A 25,296-nucleotide genomic window follows, 5' to 3' on the forward strand; every position below is an offset into this window, starting at 1 on the left:
TAATACTTGAAACATATCCAAAGACTGGCTTGAAACTTTATTACTAGCAGGATTGTAATAAATACTTCTGTTAAGCATGTCCATATATATCAGAATTTAGGTAGTAAGGCTTAAATTTTCTTTAGTAAATAAAACCACATACGAAACATTCAGTTCAACACATTATGTATATTTCTGGTATAATTAAAAGACAACAGCTCTGGGTAAATAATTATATTACATATTTATAACTATTGCAAGAATAGACATGTTTTGCATAATCTTCAAATTTTAAAAACAAGATATACAGTTGAAAGTACTAGAAGAGGACATTCAAATCTTTCAAAAGACTACCCAATCTTTCTTCCAAAAAATAAAAACCAAAATAATGTAAGTTGTTTTCTGGCACCTACTTTCCTCCCACAATCCCGTCCCCCTTCCACACACACAAAGCAGCATCACAACCAAATTGTATGTGTTTCTCCTCTGGAAATGTGTCATGGCAAATAAAAGTGGTTACAAAACTGTATTCCCTCTAAATCAGGAGTTCACCAGACATAAACACATATCAGTGTTTCATTTTATCATCCCCTCTTCAACGTCAGATCTTATATTAATTTAGACGGGGTACTTATATGAGCATTTATGCCCCATAAAAAATTGAATCAACCGTTTTTTAAAAATTGTCTTTTACTAAATAAATTATTCAAATTTAGTCCCATCCCACATGCCTTAATGTTACTATTCCACTGCACTGTTTCTCCAAGTATCTAGTGGGCACTCAATTAAAACTCATAGCTTACAGGTCCAACTTTGCTTTTCCTACAAGCAACGCATCTGTAGGTACATTAACATTCATAAGGATGTAAGCGGAAATACAAAAAGTAACCTTTGTAAACAGTTCTCATGTCACAGCCAACACAGAATGTTCAGTGAAGCACTCAAGTCGCTGCTGTTAGGACAAACAACCTTACAACTCAAACACGTACTCGTTAGCCAGACATATTCTGCGGAATATGAGGGCGGCCAGGGCGAAGGTGAGCAGGACGATGAGCACGGTGGAGCCCGCGTGGTTGGCGGTGCCGCGGGGCTGCTGCGCGCGGCTGAGGTCGGCCGAGGCCGGGGCGCGTCTCTGGCTCTGCTGCTGCGCGCGGCGCTGCCGGGGGCTCAGCGAGCTGCTGCTGCCGGGCACGGCTGGCGGCTGCTCCTGCCCGGCTGCTGCGCTGCTGCTCTGGCCTTCGCACTGAAACACAAAGGGTGGGAGCGTCGCACAGGACATTTTATCTCTTGTCAGCAACAGATAAAATCATAACGACTAAAACATGCTCTTCAGATAAGTGTTAATACATGTCACTAATAATTACAGGATTGTTATAGCTGGCTGTTTCTGCCCGTACGCTATCCTGAGTAGAAGTATATTTCAAGCTGAAAATCAGCAGTTCTATAGACAAGAGAAGGCTGAAGGAAGTCTGCCAAACCGTATTTGTGTTAGATATTTCAAATATCTTTGTCTAGGATTTGTTTTAACTCTTTGCTGCTCAAGAAATCCTCTAGGTAGTTATATCTCTGAGGATTTGCAATGTCACCTATACTGAAGGGGAAACAAGACAGGGAAGCCAAAAGAAGGATGGAGAGAAGTCCAAGAACTGCAGTTAAGCAGCGCTGCAGTGCTTCCTGTGGACATCTGAGTCCAGAAGCGTGTTCTCATAACCACCACCACTGAAAAAACAAAACGAAAATCCTGACCACAAACCACCTGATCCCAGCAGGAGTTCTGGAGCACAGCACGTGTGCAGACACTTATCTATTGCCCTCTACCGGGCAAACTCGGTCTGGCATTACAGCTACTAAAAAATACACTTAAGCAAATGATGTTCTGCTCATGAGAATTTTATGCTGAAGAAAACAAGTTTCAATCTTATGAACTAGAAAATATGACATCTGATCTCCCACCAGACTAATCCTCCTTGCAATACTAAAAAGCTCAAACTTCCAACGTTTAATATTAAAAATAGTAATACAGTGCAGTCATTAGAAATAAGCATTTTCATAAGGTTCTGTTTTAAAGTGTTAAAAAAAAAAAAAAAAAGCTCTGAGAAAAAACTGCAGGTTTTTAAAATTTTTAAGTTTCATTTTCAGTCCTCAGAAAATACGGTTTTCTGGTATTCCTACTTAAACCAATTTGCAGCTATTTTCCAGAGTTAGCTTTCTCCCCCTTTGCTTCTAAAAGATTATTGTAACAGCAGGTAAAACTAGAATTCTGGACATTTTAGATTTTTTTCCAAAGCCTTTTAATGGACCCAATATCCATAACCTTAAGCACTACTTCAGCCATCTACTACACCCATAAAAGATAATCTTCCCACATGCCTTAATGGGGAATGTCCTCACTGCATATCAGATTTGACAATCCACAAGACAGTGAACAGCACTTGGGCTTGTGACTCTTCTGTGTGTGGACAAAGAACTCAAAATTTCCACCTAGTCAGTGATTTGTCTCACCAAGGGAAGAGGCCTTCCATTCCTACCCCCTCATCATTCTATTTCCCACTGTTTATCATTTGCAAGGAAGTACTGATGCAATTACTCTCCACATTTGATAACTTGCTGTTTACACAGGCGTCTAGCCTAAATAAGGAAAGCAGCTTGGGTAGCTTCAAAGAAAAATGGTTTTAAAAGATAAATTTTATCAGCAGAGACAGCCAAGAACACAACAAGCAGCCTGTTGTGATTTCCAGTACACTGCAGAAGAAAGCAATTCTGCTTCTCACCTGAAAGCTCCTCATGCCAAGGGAAATAAAGACTTGGGGAAGCCAAGCCTTTGAGAAATGAAGTTCCTAGATTCATCTACATTCCCATCATCCAGAAGGTGAGAGGGAGAGAAATGAATTCAGGACATAAGAACTACCAATTCAGTAAGCAATGTTTTTCTTCTTCAAACAGTTTTTAAAGACATAAAAAAGTCTAGATATCGTCCTAATCCTTCATCTTACTAACAAAAGTAACTAGCACTGGCTGTCATACACATCTTCTCAATACTGCAAAACTTAAATTTAAAAATAAAACAGAAAGGCCCTGTTCTGAATGGAACAAGCTGTCATACACTGACATGAACAGATCTGTGATTCAAGAGAAATCTCACTGACAATTTCAAGGCTTTAAGTTATTTTTCTGAGAAAATTATAGATGGATTGGGCCAACAGCAGACCAAAGGCTTCAGACCAAAGCTCAGCTAATGCACCACCTTGGAATTCCAAACATAATCAATGGCCAACTATTACCAGATGTGCAGAACAAAGCTAAGAAAGGAGTGATCATCATGGCCCAATAAAAATTTGGGTCCAGGTGCTACAGTATCTTAAGTAATAGAGATGACAGACAGACAGACAGACAGACAGACAGACAGACAGATAGATAGATAGATAGATAGATGGATGTTTTTATTTGTTTGAAGACTTAATTGTTAAGAATGCCAAAAAATGGCAGATGGCCTTCACTATTAAAAAAAAAAAAATCACAATCATCTTGTCTTCAACTTAATGGCAAGTCTTTAAACTCTTCGTAAGCACAAATTACAAGATTTTTGGACAAACACAACACCTCACATGACACAATTTCCATTGTTTCTGCCAAATAATGGTTTCTGCCAAACCATACTGGAAATGTAGATGAGGGCTTAACAGACTAAAGATAGAAATATTCAATAATAATTACATTAAAGCCACCTTTAGCATCTGATCTTTATAGACATTCAACACACACATGTCACATTATTACATACTATTTATATTACTACATGTCACATTATTTCTGAAGCTTCCAAAACTGTTAGGACTGATAGAAAACTTTGCTCCAAGGACATCTAAACAATTATTTGATGAATAAGCTATTTCAGTAAAATATACTTCTATAAGAACTAACAGAAACTTGTACCATCTAAAAAAATGCAAGTAATGAAATTTATATCATGTTCAGTCTACTGAAAAATGGTAGAATTCATTGCATCCTTTATATCTCCAGTCCATTATTTTAAACATTTTTATCAGAATACTAGAAGAATATTTAATAATCTTAGAAGGGATGTTTTAAAAATACAGCAAACTCAGGAACTCAGGACCATATAAATCCTCTGGGTTACTGAAGCCTCTTTTACTTATACCAATGGTCTGGGGAGAGATGCAGAAATCAGGACAGGTCAAACACTTGTTTGCCTGTACAACTTCTAGCTGAAGAAACCCTGAAGTTTGACACAGCATGGCTTAATGGCTAATACGAAAAATGTCAGGTTTTTAATGAATCAAAGTTGGGCCAAGTATTCTCAATTGTCAAGACATTTAAAATGGTTGCTATAGCATTACATAACTAAGACATCACTTAACAGAGATAAAGGGTAACACTTTTTGCCAATATATCATTCAGAACTTATAATTAAAGTTAAGGGCTTTATAAATTCATGCTTCAGAACATAGCCTCATTTTCTGACAGAAACCTCCTTCATCAGCTCAAGAGTAGCTGGCTTCAGTTACACTGTTTATTTTATCACCTTCATAATGCTTCATCCAGTCACTATTATCAGTGCGAGTCACTACTTTAAGATACTGCTTAATAACAGGTGTACTGAGGCTTAATGCATTCCCAGGTTATCCAGAAAACAGCCTAACTACAGTTTTTACCTTGTTACTTAATAAAGCTCACAAAGCATCGACTTTATTCATTAGCTATAAGCCCCAAGGTGGGACATCATTCCGTATCAATGCACCAAATGTATTGGTACAGATTTGGTGGAAGTTTAGACACCCATAATCCACACAGATTTAGTCTGTGCAATCAAGGGGGGAGAGAGAAATGCAGCCCACCAGCCTCTGCTGCTGAGCAATCTGCACTGCTCTCCAGCCTCCACTAATGAGTCCCACTGTGATCAGGGTTTTGGTACCAACATTTAGGTGACCACTGGACCCAAGTCCCACCTGAGTATCTACAATATATTCCTTCAAAAACATTGTTTTGCTCAGATGTGGAAGGATTTCACCTTAATACTATGGCAGTTATTTTTATCAAGCCAGCTTTCAGCAGCAGTACCTTGCTTGCACTTTGAATACTCAAACAAGAATAATGTATCATCACTTTGCCCTGAGTAGACATCAACAGCTACTACAAATAAAATAAAGTACTGTCAGAAGTAGTCTAGTCAGAGGTGTTCTCTGCATTCAGTTCAGACTCCTGAGAAATACTGCATAATGCAGATTTTATATAAAAGTATGCAGGAGTTCCAGCATAAATATATGAACTACATACTTTAATCAAGACTCCAATCAGCTTAAGAGAACAATTTAATAATCAGACTATGCCCAATAAAGCTCCAAGATGGACCATACCGTTGCACTTGCTGGATCTGGGAATGCTCTGGCTGCACCATCCTGCTGGGGCTCACGTGAAGCAGCAGAGGGGTTCAGCCCTGATGTGTTTGAGGGTCCAGCATCAGATCTCCTGGATGAATTGACCTCTGCCTACAAGAAGCACATATGCACACGTCACAGACAAGATCAAAATTGCTCCAAAACAATTTGGCTTATTTTGGAATGTGCATTTCTTTGCAGAGAATATGAGGCTTACCAAAATGTAATAATCAGGTGTGCCAGCTGTATTCTGATGACACAGTAATAAATTTAAGAAATTTTCATTCTTTAAAAATAAGACTGCAAATCTGCAAACAACGGTTTAAAACCCAATTTTGTTTGCACATATCAAATGTAACATTCAAAAAAAAGCACAGATGTAGACAGCAAAAAATAAAAGTCTTTAGAAGATCCAGGACATTATGCCAGAATAACACAATTTTTAAAACTTTTGTTTTGCATGTCCTTAAGACAATGTTGGCTTACTGTTGATACAAGTGAAGTAGCACAGCCTGTTCCCCCCCAGGACTAAAGAGCCTCTGGTGAGCGCCAGTGTAATCTGGCTGTACTGGTTTCAGTACAAAACTGCCTCACAGTCAGAGGGGCCATATATGTATGACACTACACTGGGTAGTATTTGCATACCAGTGTCCACTATTTAAATTTCAGCACAGAGTAAAAGAAAAAATTCAAGTCTTTCAATACTGCTTTTATACACATTTACAAAATGTCTACTGCACATTATTTCCCAGAATTTAGGTTTCATGCTTAGGAAATCTGAGACAAGAGATCAGTAGGGACATGTAGAAGAACACAAACCCCAGAATATATGTCAGCAATAATCTCTTGGGAATGGAAAAGGATATACCATCATAGTGCTGAAATGGAATACTTCTAAAATTTACACATGTCAAAAAAAAGGAAGTCTTGACCAGATCAATTTTTATCAGTAACCAAGTCACCTCTCAAGTCATGTGTCTTGATCCCAATTTATTACAAAATGACAACTTCAAATCTAGTCTTCAAATGCAGACATGGTGGTAGTGGTGGTAGTAGTAGCAAGAAATACAAACAATGTATTAGAAAACAACCAGTTACAGTGATAACAAACTGGTAAGATCACAGTATAATAGTCTTTCATGATAGTATTTAGTGTGAGGAAATTAGGTTCTCTGTTTCTTTATATGTATTACCTCAAGAGAATCCAAAAAATGCACCAAAACAATCTGGAGATGCATTTAACATTTGAAAACTTAGAATCTGCTAAGAAGACTGTTTTGTCTTTGCAGTTAACTATTATGAACTGTAATATTAGACAGGAAAAGTTATGATTCAAATATGGATCATCAACAAAGCAACACAGAATTATGAAACATTTAGACTGGAATGGAACTCCAGATGTTCCCGGTCCAATTCTCTCTAGAGTCATGTGCGACAAGTTTTGAGCATCTCCAAAGCTGGGGGTTCCAGAGTCTCTCTGGGTAGTCTGCTCCAGCATCTGACAACCCTCAGGGTGAATCTTTCTTTCCTATATCCCATCTTAAGTTCTCCAGAACCAGAGGACCGATTTTCATACTCTTGGTTCTTTCAAGATGAGCTTATTTCATCTTTACTGTTAATCTCTATAAAGCAGTACCAAATGTGCATTTGATTTACTATAGTTTATGAAAGTACTAAGTCTAATATCTAGACTGAAGTCAGACTAACATTCAAAAGATGACCAACATCTTTAAACATGAGGGTGAGCAGAGAATTTTACTGCAAAATATGCCTTGTGATGGCAACATGAAGGTAAGCATACTGTTTTACAGTGACACATATCCTATTAGTGATCTTTTTTTCTTTTTCCTTGTTTTAAGCAAAGTGGAATTTCTGCTATATAACACCTAAAACACAGGAAACTATTTAGAAGTCAATATAAAACTGATACAAAATACAATTTACTATTAAAACAAACAGGAACAAAGGTGGATGCTCACAGAATCAGGAAAACTGTAATGAGATGTGTTGGGGTCTTTTCCCCCTCCTGAATTTCATATTCCTATCTCAATACAACTTTTTAAAAAGTTACCATCTTGTTTAAAGCTGGTAAGAAACACAATAACCCTGAGATCATCTACACATAGTTAGGAAACCTCTTATTAAAGGATGAATGCAAAGGTTGCTAGTATATTTGCTAGTAGAGAGACTCTCTCAAATTATACACTCAATGAGCAATCTGATGTTAAATACTACCCCATAAATTGATATGAAATGTATCCAAATGATTAAAAACTTCTTTATTTTCTGCTAGTAATTCATACTATTAGTTTATTACAAACACATCAATTGAACACCTCTGCCTAACAACAAAAGATAAGAAAGTCAAGCAAAGCAGAGAAGCAGGAAGCTTAAAAAATACCAACCCCTAAAATTTGATTTGAGAAGGGAAGAAAAGTGCAACCAGAGGACAGAACTGATTTACCTTATTAAAAAAAAACACAAAATCACAATGGATGGTGAAAGGCTGTAGAAACCTAAGGCTTTTGTTCATTTTTTCCCCTGACAAGTGCTTGTTCTTAGGAGGTGGTGTCAAGCACACAGATACATGGAAAGCACCTGTATTCTTTAAAGACCGATATCTCTAAGCCTTTAATTTTAAATCTGAAAAAGGCATGAAAACACTGTTTTCATGTAAGTTATGAGTTCTTTCTCACAAAAGAAAAAGCCAAACAAAACCAAACTCTGATATTTCTAGAATTTCATTGAAGATTAGCAGTTCTTAAGTAAAAAACAAACCTACAACTTTAAACCCTTATATACTGTAAAAAAGCCAGGAAAAGGCAACCCATTGTTTCTCCAAGCAGCTCAGCTTTAAAATTCTGTCCCTGTTTTTTGTATCTTTGTAAAATATTTGGAGATGTTTTTATTCTAAGTGTTATGGCACAGGAATATGCACATCCTGTAAAACTGGCAGGAATGCTCAGAAGACAATCTTTACTTTCCTGGCACACACAAAAGAAGTAAAAAGTAGCCTTTAGGACACTATTAGAAGAACATGGGTGATAAAAGGGAACATATTGGCAGCCCTGATCGTAGTGAGGATGTGCTCTACACTAATGCCACATTGTCATATTGTTACTGTAGCTCCCTGCCCTCATGCACAGTAGTCTTCCTTAGTGGCTGATTTAAGAGTTTAGTGGAAAACCCAGTGAAAAACAACACTGTGCATGCAAGACATGCAATTCTCTAAGGAATGTATTTGTCTAAACAAACCTTGCTTTCACTGAAACACAAGCTAGAGAACACATTTCTCGGTCACAGCAAATTCCATACCAGAGTTCAACTTTCAGTATCTTCAGATAGTAGCAGAGTAGTTCAAAAGAATTTGCAACCATTTTTCAGTAGTAATATGTTTTATTCCTTCCATAAGCCAAAAGGAAAAAAAATCACAAAGGTAAAAAATTTAGGTTAGCTTTGCCCAAACTTTTGTCACACTTTTATGATAAAACTAATTCTGGAGAATTTAATCAAGTTATTAGTGTTGGAAAATGTGGAAGTAAAAGCAACATAGGCAGTTTTAACCACAGTGGTTACCACTAAAATTAAAACTAATCAATCAGTGCTTGAGATGCACAACTTATTAAGCAGCAAATTTCAAGAAATCCATTCTTATTTTCTCTTTCGGACTACACTGAAATAAACAGGCTTCCACATAGCAATTGATGAAGGTCTTCTGAAATGATGAATGTTTCTGTGATTTCCAAGTTTTTCCCTCAGTATTTTCTTTTCTAATTCTATACAAGAGAGATAAAAGTTTAAACAGTGACTTTACCTTGAAGCTAATTTGCCTGGCAAGCTCTTTAGCCTCCTTGTCTGCCTGGCTTGACACACTTCCAGATGTCAGTGGTAAGAGGGCAGTCTTCATAGATGTGCCACACATTTCACAACAGAAGTCTTGTGACCTGCCCACAAATGACATAGCTCAGAATAGCATGTTCTCAGTGTTCCTGTGTGCTTGTTTAATAAACTATTTGCAGAACAATCCACAGAAAGACAAGTGGTAGCAAGGCCAGTAACTTAGAAGTACTTCCCTCTGCCTCAAATCACACTATCTTGAAAAAATATGTTGAGAATTATCTATATTATATTATCTATATATAACACAAATTCTCTCATGTCATTTAGGAAAGTATTAACAACCGACTTCAATATCACTATTATTTATACTTTATTAATAATTTCTTACAATTAAATTACTTATATCTGCAGCAAATAAAAACTATAGATTATAAAGATTTAACTGTTATTACAAATGTTATACTGGACCCAGGAGCTTGCATCTCCAATCCAGGAATTTCAGCTTCCTGGAGAACATAACCTTCCCACACTATCTCTCTATAGGGCACACTGCAAGGGGCTCTCCAGGCCAGCGAGGAACCACAGAGACTCGACAGCACAGTACCAAGACCAACCTACCCCACTGACTCGCTCCTGTCACTGAATGCCACTGAAAAGAGCCTGGCTCTTTTTTACACCTTTTTTACAACTTCCTTTCAGATAATTGTACACATGGATATGATCCCCTGAACCTTCTCTTCTCCAGGCTGAACACTCCCAGCTCGTTTACTATCTCCATGGATGAAACATGCTCAGTGCCCCTCTGTGGCACTGCACTGAATTTGCTCCAGGACGTGTTGTCTTTCTTGTACTCTGACCTGGTCACAGCCCCACCTGAGCCCAGCACTCCCGATGTCTCACCAATGCTGAGGACTGAAGTAGGATCACTCCCTTGACCTGCTGGCAAGGCTGCTCCTTGTGCAACCCAGGAGACCATCAGCCTTCTTGGCTGCACGGGCACCCTGCTGCCTCCTGATCAGCATGGTGACCGCCAGAATCTTCCCTTCCAACTCCCTTCTAGTCAGCTGTTCAGCTGGTGTTATTCCTCTCCAGGGGCAGGACTTTTCTCTGGCATTCCTCCAGCCAGCTGAGGCTCCTCTGGATGGCAGTACAACCTTCTGGTGTCTCAGCCACTCCTCCCAGCCTTGTATCACCAGCAAACTCGCTGAGGGTCCACCCTGTCCCATTATCCAGGTCATTAATGACACTGAATAGCACTGGCCCCAGCACTGACACCAGGAATACACCAATAGTGACCAGCCTGAAGCTGGATTTTGTGCTGCTTATCACAATCCTTTGAGCCAGGCAGCTCAGCCAGTTCTTAATCTACCTTACTGTCCCCAACCACCTAGGCTGTACTCCATAACTGAGGATAAGAGAAAGGACACCAAAAGCCTTGCTGAAGTCCAAAAAACAACACTCACTGCCTTCCCTTTGTCCACTAAGCCAATAATTTCATCATAGTCACAAACCTAATCTTAAATTAACTTCCTAAAGATCATTTAGAAGAAGTTGCTTCAGAATTTTGAACTAATTTCATTATTACTTAAAGACAATTATACATCATTATTTTGGTTGTTTTCTCCCTCCCTTACTATCAATTCCATCATATCCACTTTCTCTCCATGCTGCAATTAGTACTGTATCACAATGTTAATTACATCTCCAAGACTGAACTTCAGACAAACCTCAAATATGACCACACAATACTGGAAGGAACAAAGTGCTCTCAAAATATTTTGTTTGACTGCAAGTTCCAGGTTTGCACAATACTCTGAGAAAAAAGTGACCACACATGCAAGGCATCGAACTTGTTTTATTTGGAACAGATAAGATAAAGACTGAAGATAAGGGACTAAAATAGCTTATTTTCTACTCAATGCATTACCCTAAAAGTGAGTGAATGTAAATGTACCTACAATAACAAACTTAACACTTACTTCTTTGCAAGAGCTCTTCTTTCTTCTGGTGTGTAATCTAGAGATCCTATTGCTCCTTCACCTTTGGTTGGCATAAATCCAATGATGGCTAGTAAAGCTGTTCTTACTAAAATGGGAAAACAGAGATATAAACAAGGTGGCAGAAAAAACAGTTATGTAATCGCATCCCACACTTGGCAAAGTTGAATTTCTGACTGCAAAACTTCATTCTGCCCAGTCTGAATTTCCTACAAACAGCACTGGTTTGGGGTTTTTTGGTACACTGCAAGGCTTTCTCAATTCTGTTTTAAGACAAGGTGGTAAACAAAGAAAAAGCCAACAGTCAACAGAGAAGAAAAAAATCAATTGTCACAAAAATGTTGCATTAAGGTGAGTGTTCCAGACTTTAAAAACTGTGAAAAAAAGTAAAGCAGAACTAACATATAAAAAGTGGTTGAGGGGAGAAGGGGAGCAGGGGGAGAGGAAAAAGATAAGATGGTTCACAGGGAATTTTTTTTTGCGTCTGTTTTCTATTAGACATGAATTCTGCAATTTAGTGCACACAAGCTAAGTTTTTCTTTTTTGTAAAGTATTGCAGAATTTGTTCCTTTTATGTCATCATAAATAGGGGAAGGAGCTCACTTAAAATATTAATAACTGCTTGTAACAGAAGTCATCTGTTCTTCATCTGAAGCATCTCTGATGACAACATCTGTACTTGGACTTTGTTTTACAGATGTAATGAATTTTAAGAATTCAAGACACTTGCCAATACAGTTGGTAAATAAATATCCCATGAAAATAAGTACCACAGAAAAGAGACAGAATATATACAACTACTTAGAAACACAGTATTTTCTACTCTTTAAAAAAACATTGGAGATGTAACAAAAGTTGAAGAGTGGTCTGCTAGAAAACTCCTAAAATCTTACTAACATATTTTAAAAGTGAAACTGATATAGAAATAATTGATATACTGTACTCAGCCAAACTAAAATTACTTGAACATAAGCATATTGCCTTGGATGAACTGTGCCAGCTGTAATAACAGTATTTTTAAAAATAAAGATAAGAGAAAATTCAGTTATTCTGAACTCAGACCACATTATCTTCCTCTTGAGTGCTCAGAACCACATCATTAGAATTGAAAACTCACTTCTATTATTATTCAAGCTGGCTTAGTGATCATGCAAAAACAGGGTAAAGTAACAGGATTTATTTTTGTAAGAAAAATTTTAACCAAAACACACAAAGAATATTCTAAGTAGTCTGAGAATTCTTAATGCTTATGTATCCAAGTAAAGAAGAGCTTACCATCACCCCTCAGCTTCTCAGCCCTGGCATTTACTTAGTAAGATCTCCAAATCATTCAATTTCACTCTTTTATGACATTACATTTGACAAATTCTCCCATAATTTTACACCCTCAAAATCTGTCTCCTCTTACACTATAAACATTCTTCAGGAGATTTTTTTTTTAGTTTAAAGAACAAGTTGTTTAATGGGGGTAACATTTATCAAGGAACTGTTACTTACTACTCCACGAAGGCTGCCATGTTTCAGGATGATGCCCTGAGATGCTTAAACAAATTTTCTTCCCCACTTCAAACCTGCCATTTGCCTTCAAAGGAAGAAGGATACAATAAAGCATGCCAGCAGTTAATTCTTGAGTTTTTGTAAAAGTTGCAAAAATCATGATCAAAAGAATTCCATACACAAACAATATGTGACAAATATACTACTGCCAACACCATAAAATTTCAACTTGCTGAAAACAGAACTCTGTCATCTGAGTCTATTAATGCATGAAGAAAACCTTCTACAAAACTATGCACAAAGGAAGGCCTTTGCCTCAAATTACAGGTCTGCCTTCCTACATCTGAGCAATGTATTCAACAGAAATCAAGAGGGCCCATGGGGAGAACAGAAGGCTAGAGAATCACATCAGCAATGTGACTGCTCCCAGAGGAAAGAACTTCCATTTATTAGGCATAAGGCTTCATGCAATTCAGAGATTACCAAAATAATCTTGGAAGACTTTGCATCTTCAATTATACTGTATGTGCCACCTTTCTTAGAAAAATAACATTATCTTAAATGCCAAGAATCTCCCTATGATAAAACTGATAACAATAAAAAGCCAAAATGAGTAAGCATGCTTACTTACCGTCAGCAAAATAATGCTGGGTGGTTTCATGGGATATTCAGGTGGTAGCACTATTCGCCCATGATAAATCCCTCCATCAAAATCTGAATCTGGAGGGCCTCTAACAGTGAAGTGCCATTCAAAAAGATTGTCCTAAAATGCCCCCATCAATGGAAGAAGGGGGGAGGGGAAAAAAAAGAAAAGGTGTTCATCACAGAAATAGACAAGTTGATGTCATTTTCTTGAACAAGGACAGGCTGAAGAAACAGTACACAGGCAGAAGTTTTAAGAAGCCAAAATCAAGTAGAGAGTTAAGAGAACACAGCACTAAGGATAAAGCAAGGTAGGGTTCTGGTAATTTTCTTGTGCAAAAATTTGCCAAAACCCTCCAATTCATTATCCAAATTCTTTATGCTAGCTGGATAAATTATTAGAAGAGCTTTACTACCCAACAGATAGAAAACTGAGTCAATTAAGAGTAAGATCCAAAATCTTTAGATCTTTGCCTTAGTGAACAATAATTTCTGGAGAACCAAGGGGAGACCTACACCAAGAAAGAACACTAATAACAGCCTTCCCAAAGCTCCTTCCATCCCCTGGTCAACACAGGGATTTGACTCACACCCCACAGAACTATTCTCCCTCCTCCACTAACAATTTTGAAACAGGTACTGTGCCTTATTGCACAACTTTGAAAGATACACATTGAAATCTAGAGTTTTATCATCATTGGATATATAAATAACTTCTCTTTAAACGTTATTTCTTTGGAGCTTTGAGCTGGGATTTGTGTATCAGAACTTGTGCTGCCAATAATTTCCTAAATATTTACAAGCAGAACAACTCCTACTGTTAGGACAGGAGCCTAAAAGAGGCTTGCTGTCAGTGAATGAGATCCCCCAGCTAATGCTAAACACTGGTATTACAGCACTGGGACTGCCCACATAGTTGCAGTTTTTCCAGTCTAGGAGATAACTGTCAAGGTTTCCAGCATTTCCTTTCATCTGCCAGTGTTCTCTTCCCAGTGAGACACTGTTCTAATCCAGAAATAAGATCTTCGTGTAGGTTACAAATAAAAGCAAGAATTAAACCTCTCATTTTACCACAGGAAGGAGAAGCAAGCTACAGATAAAAACCAGCAGACAATAAGGAATATTTTATAGCACCTAGGAACATGCATTATTATGTGAGCACATCAAGGATGGTATACATTTCTGCAAACAGCTAAAAATCAAACCTCCCAACTGAATACCACAGAACACTGCTTTTTTAAATTAACCCACTGAAGTCAGAAGGGATTTCTGTTTTAGCTTCTAACCACCAGAACTTCACTGTCCTCTCCATCCAAAAACTTAACTGGGTGTTTACACAAGAAGCTACCCCTTAAGTGAAATCCCTCTCTCGTACAATGCGTCCAGAATTGTACACATTTGTGTTTTTCACAGGTTTTCTTAAAAGCAAAACAACAATCCTCAGAGATCACCTTAAGTGTTTCAGTGACCAACTCAGCAACTGAGCCAGGTTTGGGTACGAAAAGCTTGATTTACATATCAAGTATTTCCACGGTCTTGGGAAGGCAATGGGGGGAATAAACACACCCATGCTATAAAACTACACAGGTGCCATGTAAAACTGTTACTAGGTACTTTTACCAATATCCTGAACTAGAAGACCATTGAAGTTGAATTCTGCTGCTGATTTCCATCATAGGGAAAAAAAATCTGTTTGCTATCATTTAAATATGTAAATTTTAAATATATATGCATTTTAGAGAAGTATATATTAATTAAGAGTATATATTAATAAAACAGCCTAATTACAAGCTCTTGCAAACATATAGAGAAACAAACCTCCAAAGGCTGTGCATGATAATGATCTGTAGGATCCTTCAGTTCTGCAGCCTCTTTCATCAAACGTTTGACAGCTGAAAAAAAGGAAAGCATAAGACATGAAAATGAAGAAAATAACTTAATATGCATCACATAGAAAAATACATAAAACATTTCCTGAAGAACTCTTTTCAGCTAAGTAATTTTCTCCAGCAGATTCCAGTTTCTTCACTGGAGTTCATAATTCAAGATACTATATAACTACTTATGATGAATAAACCCTAAATGGGTTATACAAGCATAAAGTTATGAAAAATCCGTGCATGGTCACAGAGCTTCTCAACACTGAACACCGGGACTAAAGTAGTTTTATATTGGTAATTGCACCAAGCAGGAGGAAAAACATATGTATCATTAACAGAGTTTCAGACTACAAGATTTCCAAGGCTAACAACCTCAATATTTTACAATATACGTGCATCTTTAACAACTGCTGAAAAGCTTTATCCTGACACCTCCCATGACAATTACATGAATACTCCTTTAGTTGATCAAAGGGTGGTCACAGTAATACTTCAGAGAAATCAACATATCACCAGGAAGAGGAGAAGAAGTTTTATGTAAGATTTGAAAACACATATGCCCAGCCTGAAAAATCTACCCAGGGCCTCTGCAGTTGGAACGTGCCACCAAGTATGAACACCCAGCTATTCTATCATGACTTCAGGATACTCATTAGCAACCTTCTCCAACCTTCCACTTCAGAAATACCAGCATCACCTGTATTTTCTCTATTTCCTTCTTGTGCCCTCTTTCGCAAGCTCTGTTTCATCACTTATACTTCAGGTGCCCTCATGTGCACCATACATTAATAAAAAACTCTGACCTCCCCACACAGAAATTCTCCTTCCAATCTACTGTGAAAAGTTCTTTTCCTCCTTCACACTTTTGGACAGCTGTAAACAACGGCTCAAAGTTTGAGAATTTCACTTCTTACAACCCAAACAGAAAACCAATTACGTGGAAATCTGCTGCTGCCAGTTATCTCAGTCATGCTGCTGCCACAGGGAGGTGTCAATTAAACACCCTACAGATCCCACGAGGTCATGGCACAGCCAGCAGCATTCAGGCTCTGCTGAGTAACAGTTTGTCTCTTTCATCTTCATTAAGGTTTACCAGTTCATTAGAGAGGAATATAAGAAAACCAGTCTGGACCAGAAAAGGCTTTGGACTCAGCATTGCTTCACAGCCAACAAGGCTGGACACCTTTAGAAGAAGAGTGGCCCACACCAGGATGACCTAATTCAGGAGTGAACACCCCATGAAGCAAAACAGTGACTGTGAGAAAACTGAGAATGTATGTAACAAAACCTAATAAAGACAGAGCACTCATGGACAAGGCAGACAACTGTTACTGAGATTTCCCAGCTGAGAGACCAGGACAGAAAAGAAATACACCCCCCCGTAAAAGCATCATGTGGAGTCATCTACATTCACCAAGGGAAAGCTAATAGAGCATAATACTATGCCACTCTTAGGGCATGAAACACAGCAACATCGAATTTAGCTCTAAAACACCAGAGAGATGGTGTTTTACTAAAACTTCCTTATAAGAAGTTTTCAGTATTAAGCAAACTAGGACATCTCAAAAATCTACCACGTGCCCTAACTTCAGCCTTCCAATACCTGAAGAGAGCCTACAAGAAAGATGGGAAAGGGATTTTTGTAAGAGCATGTAGCAACAAGATGGGGAATAGCTTCAAACTGAAAGAGAGTAGACTTAGATTGTATATTAGAAAGAATTTCTTCCCTGTGAGGATGGTAAGGTGCTGGAACAAGTTATCCAGTGAAGTTGTGGATGCCCCATCCCTGGAAGTGTTCCAGGCCAGGTTGGACAGAGCTCAGAGCAACCTGGTCTAGTGAAAGGTGTCCCTGCTCATGGGGTTGGAAGTAGGTGATCCTTTAGGTGCCTTCCAACCCAAGCCTTTCTATTATTCCATGATTCTAAGCAGCACATGTGCATGCAGAAAGGCTGAGAGCTGGGCTTGTTCAGCCTGAAGAAAAGGCTCTATGGAGACTTTACTGTGACCTTTCAATACTTAGAAGATGCTTATAAGGGAATGATTTTGAACTCCAAGAGAGTAGGTTTAGATTGGACATATGGAAGGAATTGCCCTACAGTGAGGGCAATGAGACACTGGAACAAGCTGCACAGAGAAGCTGGGGAGGCCTCATCCCTGGAAGCACTGAAGGCAAAGTTGGACAAAGCTTTGAGCTGTGATCTAGCAGAAGGTGTCCCTGCCTGAGGCAGGGAGGCTGAACTAGATTACCTTTAAAGATCCCTGCCAACCCAGACCATTTTGTGTTTCTCCTCCCACCTTGCTGAAAAATACCACCTGAGAGGCTGCAAAGAGAAGCCCAGAGAGGTAAAGGTTCATCCTGAGAACGCATGATCCAGTGAAGAAAGCACGAAATTTGTTTCTTCTTTAAGCACTGCTGCAGTATTCATGAAACAGTTCTTCCTTTGGCTACCAAATACTGCAGTGGAAGAAACAAGCATAATTCACAAAGTCTGCCTGCAATAAGTCGTGGTATTTCAACCCACTTAAGTCATACTGAGTCACTGAGTAAACACTGGGCAATGGCAATTCTGAAAAATCAGAACGGTTTGGACCCATTTGAAATAAAGAATCACAGACTGTCAATAAAGCCAAAGAGTATTGTTAATTCAGCCAAAAAAAAAAAATGTCAAGACACTGAATTTGTCCAAGACAGGTTTTAGAGACAAAATAAGTTATTTTTTAATGTGACAGGACCATCAACATGGAAAATAACCACATTTTCAAAGATACACGCAGTAACACTTAATGTTCATCAAAATTAAATCCTGAGGAAATTAAGTTTCTAGACTAGAGATTACAGGAGAGCTCCCACCAAGCAGGAAGTGTGGGAACTCTCTACTGCTCTGTGGAGGAAATACAGAATACTACAGGTCAAAGGCTCTGCCTGACAATCTGCCTCTTGTGTTACACTGAACAAAATTTTCTGAAAAGCAAAATATGGATATTAAAAATCTAAGAATCAAGTTTAAAGCCACCAGCTTTCTTTAGGATTGAGTGGTGGTGGAATAACAACTAATGAGCAAAATTTCTACAATAAATGCATACGTGATTCAAAGATTCATTTCTGCCAAAAAAACCACGTCCATTCAAATTCCACTTTTGTCATCCTTTACTTCAAGCTACCCTCAAACTTCAGTTCACACAACTGCTTCTTTTGAATATATCTGCAGGTCACATTCAAGTACTCCTGCTGTGTGCCCAACCAGACAAGTCTGTAGCTAGTGGCTGGGGAAACCTTCTGGACACAGAAAATGCAAGTGATCAGTCTTTGCAAACGTCAGTGTTAAAGCAGTGTTAAACAACTGCTTAAAGGGATGACAGGATTTGAACATCAGTGGTGTTTTCTTAGTAAATCATTATGTCTTAAAAAAAAAAAAAAAAGTGGTTGTGCATGACAGTATCTTCCTCAAATGTACAGCAACCTTTTCATTCTGAAATGAATTCTCAAACTTCAGTTTGAAATTTCAGTTCCACTGTTTGAAAAAGAAAGCATATAATGAACAGATAAATAATGGAATCCAGAATAGCTGGCCTAAAGCTAGAGATCTCTCAATCTTTCAAGATGACTTATCTAAGCTGGGAAAAGAAGAATAAAACAACCTGACAGCTTTTACTGCTTTGGCAAATGTTTCCTACCTTTTTATTTATGGCTGCTACTATTATTTTTTTCACTTTAAGCAAGATTTAGAGGTCTATTCAGAAAAAATACAGAAGAAGAAGTAACTTTTTCCCTATGGCTCTGCTAACCAAAACAGCACAAGTAAAGATGCAATTTATTTACTGAATACAGGTTTTCCAATGAAAGTAAAACTCCCATAAAACCCTTCATCTCAGAGAAACTTTTATAACTACTCAATCCACTTAAGTGATTAGTAAAACACAAGTCATCTTTGTTATGTGTTTTTCTATTAATGAGGCTACTACTGACAATCACGAAAAGTATTAGATACAACAATAATAGAAAAAAAAATTAAAAATGAAATCACATAAACAGTTTGAGACAAGCATCAAGTCCTTTCAATTACATGGATGACATTTTGGGAGGGTCTTCTTAAACCCAGCTGGCTTTTTCTTCCGCCCTCCACTCTGTAGCTGACCATTGAGCCAAGAGTGCCTGACCCACAGCTGGTGTAACCATCAAGTGACTTCAGAGGTCACAGTGCAGAGCATCACCTGCTGAATCACCAGTCCCCACAGCAGCCCAAAGTATCTGGGAACCCAAACTGCATTGGCATTTCAAAGAAAATCTCATTTAATAAAGGTAAGGTTTAAATTTCTTGCAAGAGGAAAATAGCACTGAATCACTCTGTCAGTAGCTCCACTCCACATCATTAAAAAACCCATCAGGATTAAGTTTATGTGTAAAGTACCTAGGATTGCTCATAAAATGACAGCACTTGATGAGCTTTGACATTTTAAGTTTAAAAAAAAAATCCCCATTTTAAGTGATGTGGTCACTGACACACGCAAGAAAATATATTTAAAAGAAAGAGTCACGGTAGCTCTTTGATGTGGAAAATGGTATTTTTTCAATGATATTTTTTGCTGTACTCTCTAGAGAATGGTTTATTAAATCTAAACACACAGAAATTCTAACAGGTTCACAGCAACCTGCACAGTGTCACTAAGACCTGTATGAAATGTTGTGGATGTGATTCTCCTGGACAGCTTAGAACCTGTGAATGATGTGTGATAATTTGTAAACTACTAATAATAGAAATAAATCCAAAACACAGCACTGAAGCAGCTACTAGGAAAAAAATTAACTCCACCCAGCCAAGACCAGGACATTCCTCTGGCAGTTCCTTTGATTTCTGCTACAAAACAAATGTAAACACCATTTGCCAAGAAACAGGCCAGCTGTTTTCCATCCTCAGGGTCTGAGATACTTCCCTTCTCAAGACCCATAAGCCTCCTGAATAGCTCTTTTACATCTTCACAGCCTCACGTACATTCTTCCACAGGATCAACAAAGTATTAACAACTATTAAAAAAACACAAAAACTTTTAATTAGTCTTGTCTTGCTTTCCTCTCACCCTCAGAAACAGCCAACCTTTAGTCCTCATTTCCCTCAGGGCAGCAGGAAGTACAGCACTCTTCTTGTAGTTGCAATTGAAAACTGTTCAGTCCAACACAAACGGGGGTAAAACTTACAAAATCCAAGGTGCTTGTTGAATACACTAACATCAAACAATACATAAATTTTTAGCATCTGCTCAACGTTTTATTTTTAAACAATCTATCCTTATTTCATACACGGAACAGCTACTGGCTATTTCCTATTAGCTCTGTTTAGTTAACAAAGAACTGACACATGCTTGTTGGCACGGATCACTTGTACAAAATATGCAGTGGAGAAAGAAGTACAGTTTGTAGGAAAAGCAGCAATCATATTGAAGATGACAGCTAAGAGGATCACAATCTCAGCATTATTATGTTCCCTATCCTTCAGGCTCCCAAAGCAGTGCCCTGGGCAACAAATGCAGGGCAGCACGCCATGCCTCCCTCCACGTGCTCTCCCTAGGCCTGCAGTGCCCTCACTAATCAAATTCTCAATGAGTTGGTCTGCTGAAAGCAAAACACACTGCTCCCAAAAACCTAAAAGGCATGGTTGTTAGTGGGCTGTGTGTGAGGCACTTCAAGTACGTGTTCATAATTCTTCAAGTGTCTGTGCAAATACCCACTCAGACACCTGGTCACAGCCTAGACAAAAGCGAGACGTTGTCACAACAAGAGCAGTGACTACAAGATTTGGTGTCTGATCTTACAGCAGGCCAAGGGTCACAGCTCTTGGGGAAAAAACCGTAAAGAGATTATTCCAAGTAGCTGTCTTATAAACTTCAGAAAATGGGGATGTTCCTGAGGCATGAAAGGATGAGTCTGTACTTTTGTCAGCTGAGCTTTAATATTGATGGGAGAGGTTTATCAGCCATGTGGTAGCAGGTTGACATACATCGACTAATCCATTCTGAAATCCGAAGACAGAAAATAGCTTACCTTTTACAACTGCCGAAAATACACACAAAAATATGAAGCAAGAACTTACAAGGCTTTGCCTTATTGAAGCAATACAAAGAAACCTGAAGTGCGGAGTGTGAAATTTCATCTCTTCCAAAATTAATGGTCTTTTTGGGAAGAAATAAAAAAGAAACTCAAGTTCATAGGCAGTGTGAGAAGACAGCATGAGGAGAATGCCCCCGTGGCACCTTGCTCTCACAGAGGGTAAGTGACAGGAGCTGCTGGGCCATCCCAGCCCTGCACTGGCCATGGCCTGTACCTGAGGCAAACAGAGACGGGCCAGAGCTGCGCTGCCTCTCAGCGACAGAGACGTGGCGTGAGGGGAACAACTTGCTTCATGCTGTGGAGAGCTACCATCTTTCTGATATGGTGGGATGAACTAACTGGCTGTAGAAACAGGGATAAGGAAGAAGATGAACACATTGCCTAGGAGCAATCAGGAGCAGGACAAAGATGTGTAGTAATACTGCTCTTTTGTGGTCTGCTTTAGAGTACACAAAGTACAGCAATGGAGAACCTAACTGATCCCCACTCACCAACCTGCTCTAGCACATTCACAGAAGAGGGATCCAGGTATTAACCACAGATGACCATCAGCTCCTTCAAACTCTACAGCAGAATTTGGCTTAAAATAACAATCAATAAAGGCACGTGTTTCTTTTAACAATATTTTCCTATTTAAAATGTATTTTCATCTACAACATAATATTAAAGCAACTTATACTAAAAGGGTTAGTAGGGTTTGCCCTTTAAAAGTCTACTGAGCAGACGAAGTCACCGTTTGCAGTTTGCTCAAGTCTAGCAGCAGATTTCAGCAATAGAAGCCTCTTGTACAGGTACAAAACGATTACTTTTTCCACTCTGTCTCAAGATAGCACGTTCCAAATCCCTAAAGCTGACCTAAAGGTTAGCAGCTTGGTTCTTCCTCTACTAAAGGCAAAGCAACAACAACAGGCACAAGGTCAGCTACTTGTTCTAAAGCCTTAGAGGGCTCAATTACCAAGTAATCCCTTCATCCACAGATGACACAACCCCTTGAAATAGAAAATACGGTGCATTTTTTATGTGTTTTAGTGCCTTTACATTAATTGAAACTACCTTAATATTAGAATATTGTAGAGTTCATTGTAAGCCTTCAGTCAAATTGCAAGAGTAAGATGCCAGCACTAAAGTGCACAGGTAACTGGAACAAGATAGGAATTCGTAAAACATACACAGAAATATTAAGTAATTGCATATGCTCATCTACCTGGTTAGCAAGTACAGTGCCAGACTAGAAGCAGTGGCTATACACAATTACTGTCAACTCATTTTAATGGACAACTGTGAAAGAAACAATATTTATTTAAAATATTTGTTTATATTTATTCAACACCTTTTTGCATATCTGTTCAGTGAACGATTTCACACATACTATTGACATTAATCTTTTAAAGCATTACAGAAATTTTAAAAGTTATTTATATAATTTACAAACTTTCACCATCTACATGGAAAGAAATAGTTTAATAAATTAATATGTAACCAAACATGCTTAATTTGGAGAAACAAAATTAAACCATTGTATGAATTATTTGTCTTTGCCACATAAAGTTCATTTTGCTATGGAACAGCTGGTTCCACACGGTTTTCAGTACCAACAGGTGCTGAAAATCAATTCCAGTAAAGGTAATTTTCTCTTGAATACAGGGGGGACAAGTAGCAACAAAGGGGAAAAACATTTCTAAATTAAGCCACAAATATTCGTCGTCTCCACCCAGATCCCAGGTGCTTGTCATACAGCACACCACCACTGTTTCCTATGACGTGGCGAACCACAACCAGGGAGCATGTTTGTGTGGCCTTGGAAATTCACATATGCCACACATCCTGCATATCTCCCTAAAAAAAAAGTATTCCTTCCTGATATTTTAAATGACAACAATTTCATAATTTGCTTAGTGATCCTTCTTATCTTTCAGTTATGCAACTTGGGTGTGAGGCTAAGGGACATAATTTAACAATAGACACATTATCCGCCTGAGGTGTGTTTGTAAACAAGCGTGTCATGACATTTGTAAGGTACAAGTCATCATAACATCCAGTTTCTCCTCACCTCTCACGCTGGTAAGAGGACGGCATGATTAAAAAATAAAGCCACTATTCATTACAATAACATGAAGCTGATAACGCCTATTTCTCAACACCCGCTTAGGGGAAAGCAGGGACAGCAACCCACACCGAAACCCTCCCAGCCCTTCCAAGCTGCAGAAGAGGTTTTGCTCCGGCAGTGCCAGCCAGGCCTCCGGCTGTGCAAGCGGCTCCCAGGGGTGAAGCCCTGGCACAGCCGGTCAGAGGCCGCTGCTCCGACACAGACACGGCCTGTCCACTGTTTGCCTCCCAGGAATCCAAACCTGCCCTTCTAGCGCTGTTTTCTCCACATCTCTTGAGGCATCTGTCCCACTTCAACGATTCAAAAGAAAGCCCAGAAGTTATAGGCATGAATTTTAACATGCAAACATGCCAAACCAAACATGGGAGCAAACACAGACGCAAGTAAATAGAGCCTGTACAGCAACACTTCTGCAAAACGAACTGACGCCACGCAGGCCAAGTCACCCTTGGCAAGCCGTCCCTCACACGCACCTATTCAGAGAGCAGGCGATGCCCGGGGGAGCAGGGCACGGCCACCCGACTAAACGTTCAAAGGTACGTTTCCACGATCCATCAAAACGCGTGGGCACACAGACCTGGGGGCCAGGGTGTTTTGAACCGAATTACAGCTCGGAGGAAGGTTTCAACGCCATCGCACTGCGAAGGCAAACCGAACCCAGGCGGCCTGCGCCTGAACGCCGCCACCGCCCCGGCGCAGGGAACCCACCGCCACCGCCGCGGCCCCAGCCCCGGCCCCAGCCCCCGAGCCCTCCGCGACCAGCTCGCCCGCAGCGGCCCTGGCAGCTCGTAAAGGCGCGGCCGCCGCCTACCCGGGCTCTTGAGGTTGTACCGGGCCTCCATGGCAGCGGGCACCGCTCCCTCCGCGGCGGCTCCGGCGGCGGGGGCAGGGGGTGGAGGAGGAAGGCCGGCCCCGGCCCAGCCCAGCCCGCCTCGCCGCGGGACACTCCCCTGACGTGGCAGCGGCGGCGACAGCCCCGCCGTGACCGCGGGGGGAGGCACCTGCCGCGCCGGCACCGCCCCGGGCCCGGCCCCGGAACGGCAGCCGTGCGGGGACAGAGTGCTGCGGCCTCCGGGTGCGGGGGCTGTGCGGGTGGGAATGGGCCCTGTCCGCCCCGAGAATGGGCCCTGTCCGCCCCGACCGCAGTGGTGATGGGGCGAGGTGCCGCCGGGCCTCGGCGGGTTTGAACACTGGGGGCTTGGAAAAGGGGCTTCCAGGAACTCACAGACCCAACACACTCCCCGCCCAACAGACTTCACTGTAAGACTTAGTAGCATCTTGTTTGTTGGTTTTCAGGATCATGAAAGACTGAAATGTTGTCATATGTCAATGATTATTATTTTAGGCAAGTATTAACAGCAAGAGCTTGACTTGATTGTCACCTTTTCCATGCCACAGTGACAGAGAGATATTTAGATCTCAACTGCTTCTCTTCCACCTGGTTATAGGTGTAATACACTTGGGATAGAACTTTTAAGAACATACAGACAATATCTAAATTAAAGGGGTCAGAATCTCAGCAGTCTCTGTTTCCTTTTGTTTCAGTATAAGCTGTAAATAAGAATCAACCTCTTACGTACTTGTCGTCAGCAAGTTTGAAGCTCATATCTAACTCATATTGTCCTTAATCTGTGAAATGAATTGTTCTTCCTTTCATCTCACTTTTATACTCTTCATAATCATGTTTTACAAATTAATTTTTTTTCTTGGTCTCAGTTCTCCTTTTCCCACTTTGATTGAACAGCAATGGCAAACAGTTGTAAATAAAACATTTGAGTGGGTGCATATTTTTCACCCCATCGTGTTCTCTCTCAATATTACAAAAAATCATGTTAGTGTTTCCTTTCCTGTTCTG

General features: G+C 39.6%; 1 protein-coding gene across 2 annotated transcripts; it reads right to left on the bottom strand.

Annotated features, from left to right (window-relative positions):
- Window positions 1-24,373, bottom strand: UBE2J1 (ubiquitin conjugating enzyme E2 J1). 2 transcript variants are annotated; one of them, XM_063153006.1, is made up of 9 exons: window positions 24,253-24,270; window positions 23,915-24,018; window positions 15,170-15,243; window positions 13,341-13,472; window positions 12,710-12,794; window positions 11,195-11,300; window positions 9,190-9,319; window positions 5,355-5,486; window positions 1-1,222 (listed from the first exon to the last, which is right to left on the bottom strand). In XM_063153006.1, exons 3-9 carry the CDS (start codon window positions 15,227-15,229, stop codon window positions 950-952), a joined length of 918 nt encoding a protein of 305 aa, XP_063009076.1. In that variant the 5' UTR covers window positions 15,230-15,243; window positions 23,915-24,018; window positions 24,253-24,270; the 3' UTR covers window positions 1-949. The 2 variants fall into 2 exon arrangements, with proteins under 2 accessions (XP_063009076.1, XP_063009075.1); XM_063153005.1 differs by lacking the exon at window positions 23,915-24,018 and having other exon boundaries at window positions 24,253-24,373.
- Between the last annotated feature and the right edge of the window lie 923 nt (window positions 24,374-25,296).

Source organism: Melospiza melodia, chromosome 3, assembly GCF_035770615.1.
Source record: "Melospiza melodia melodia isolate bMelMel2 chromosome 3, bMelMel2.pri, whole genome shotgun sequence".
NCBI classification, from domain to species: Eukaryota; Metazoa; Chordata; class Aves; order Passeriformes; family Passerellidae; genus Melospiza; species Melospiza melodia.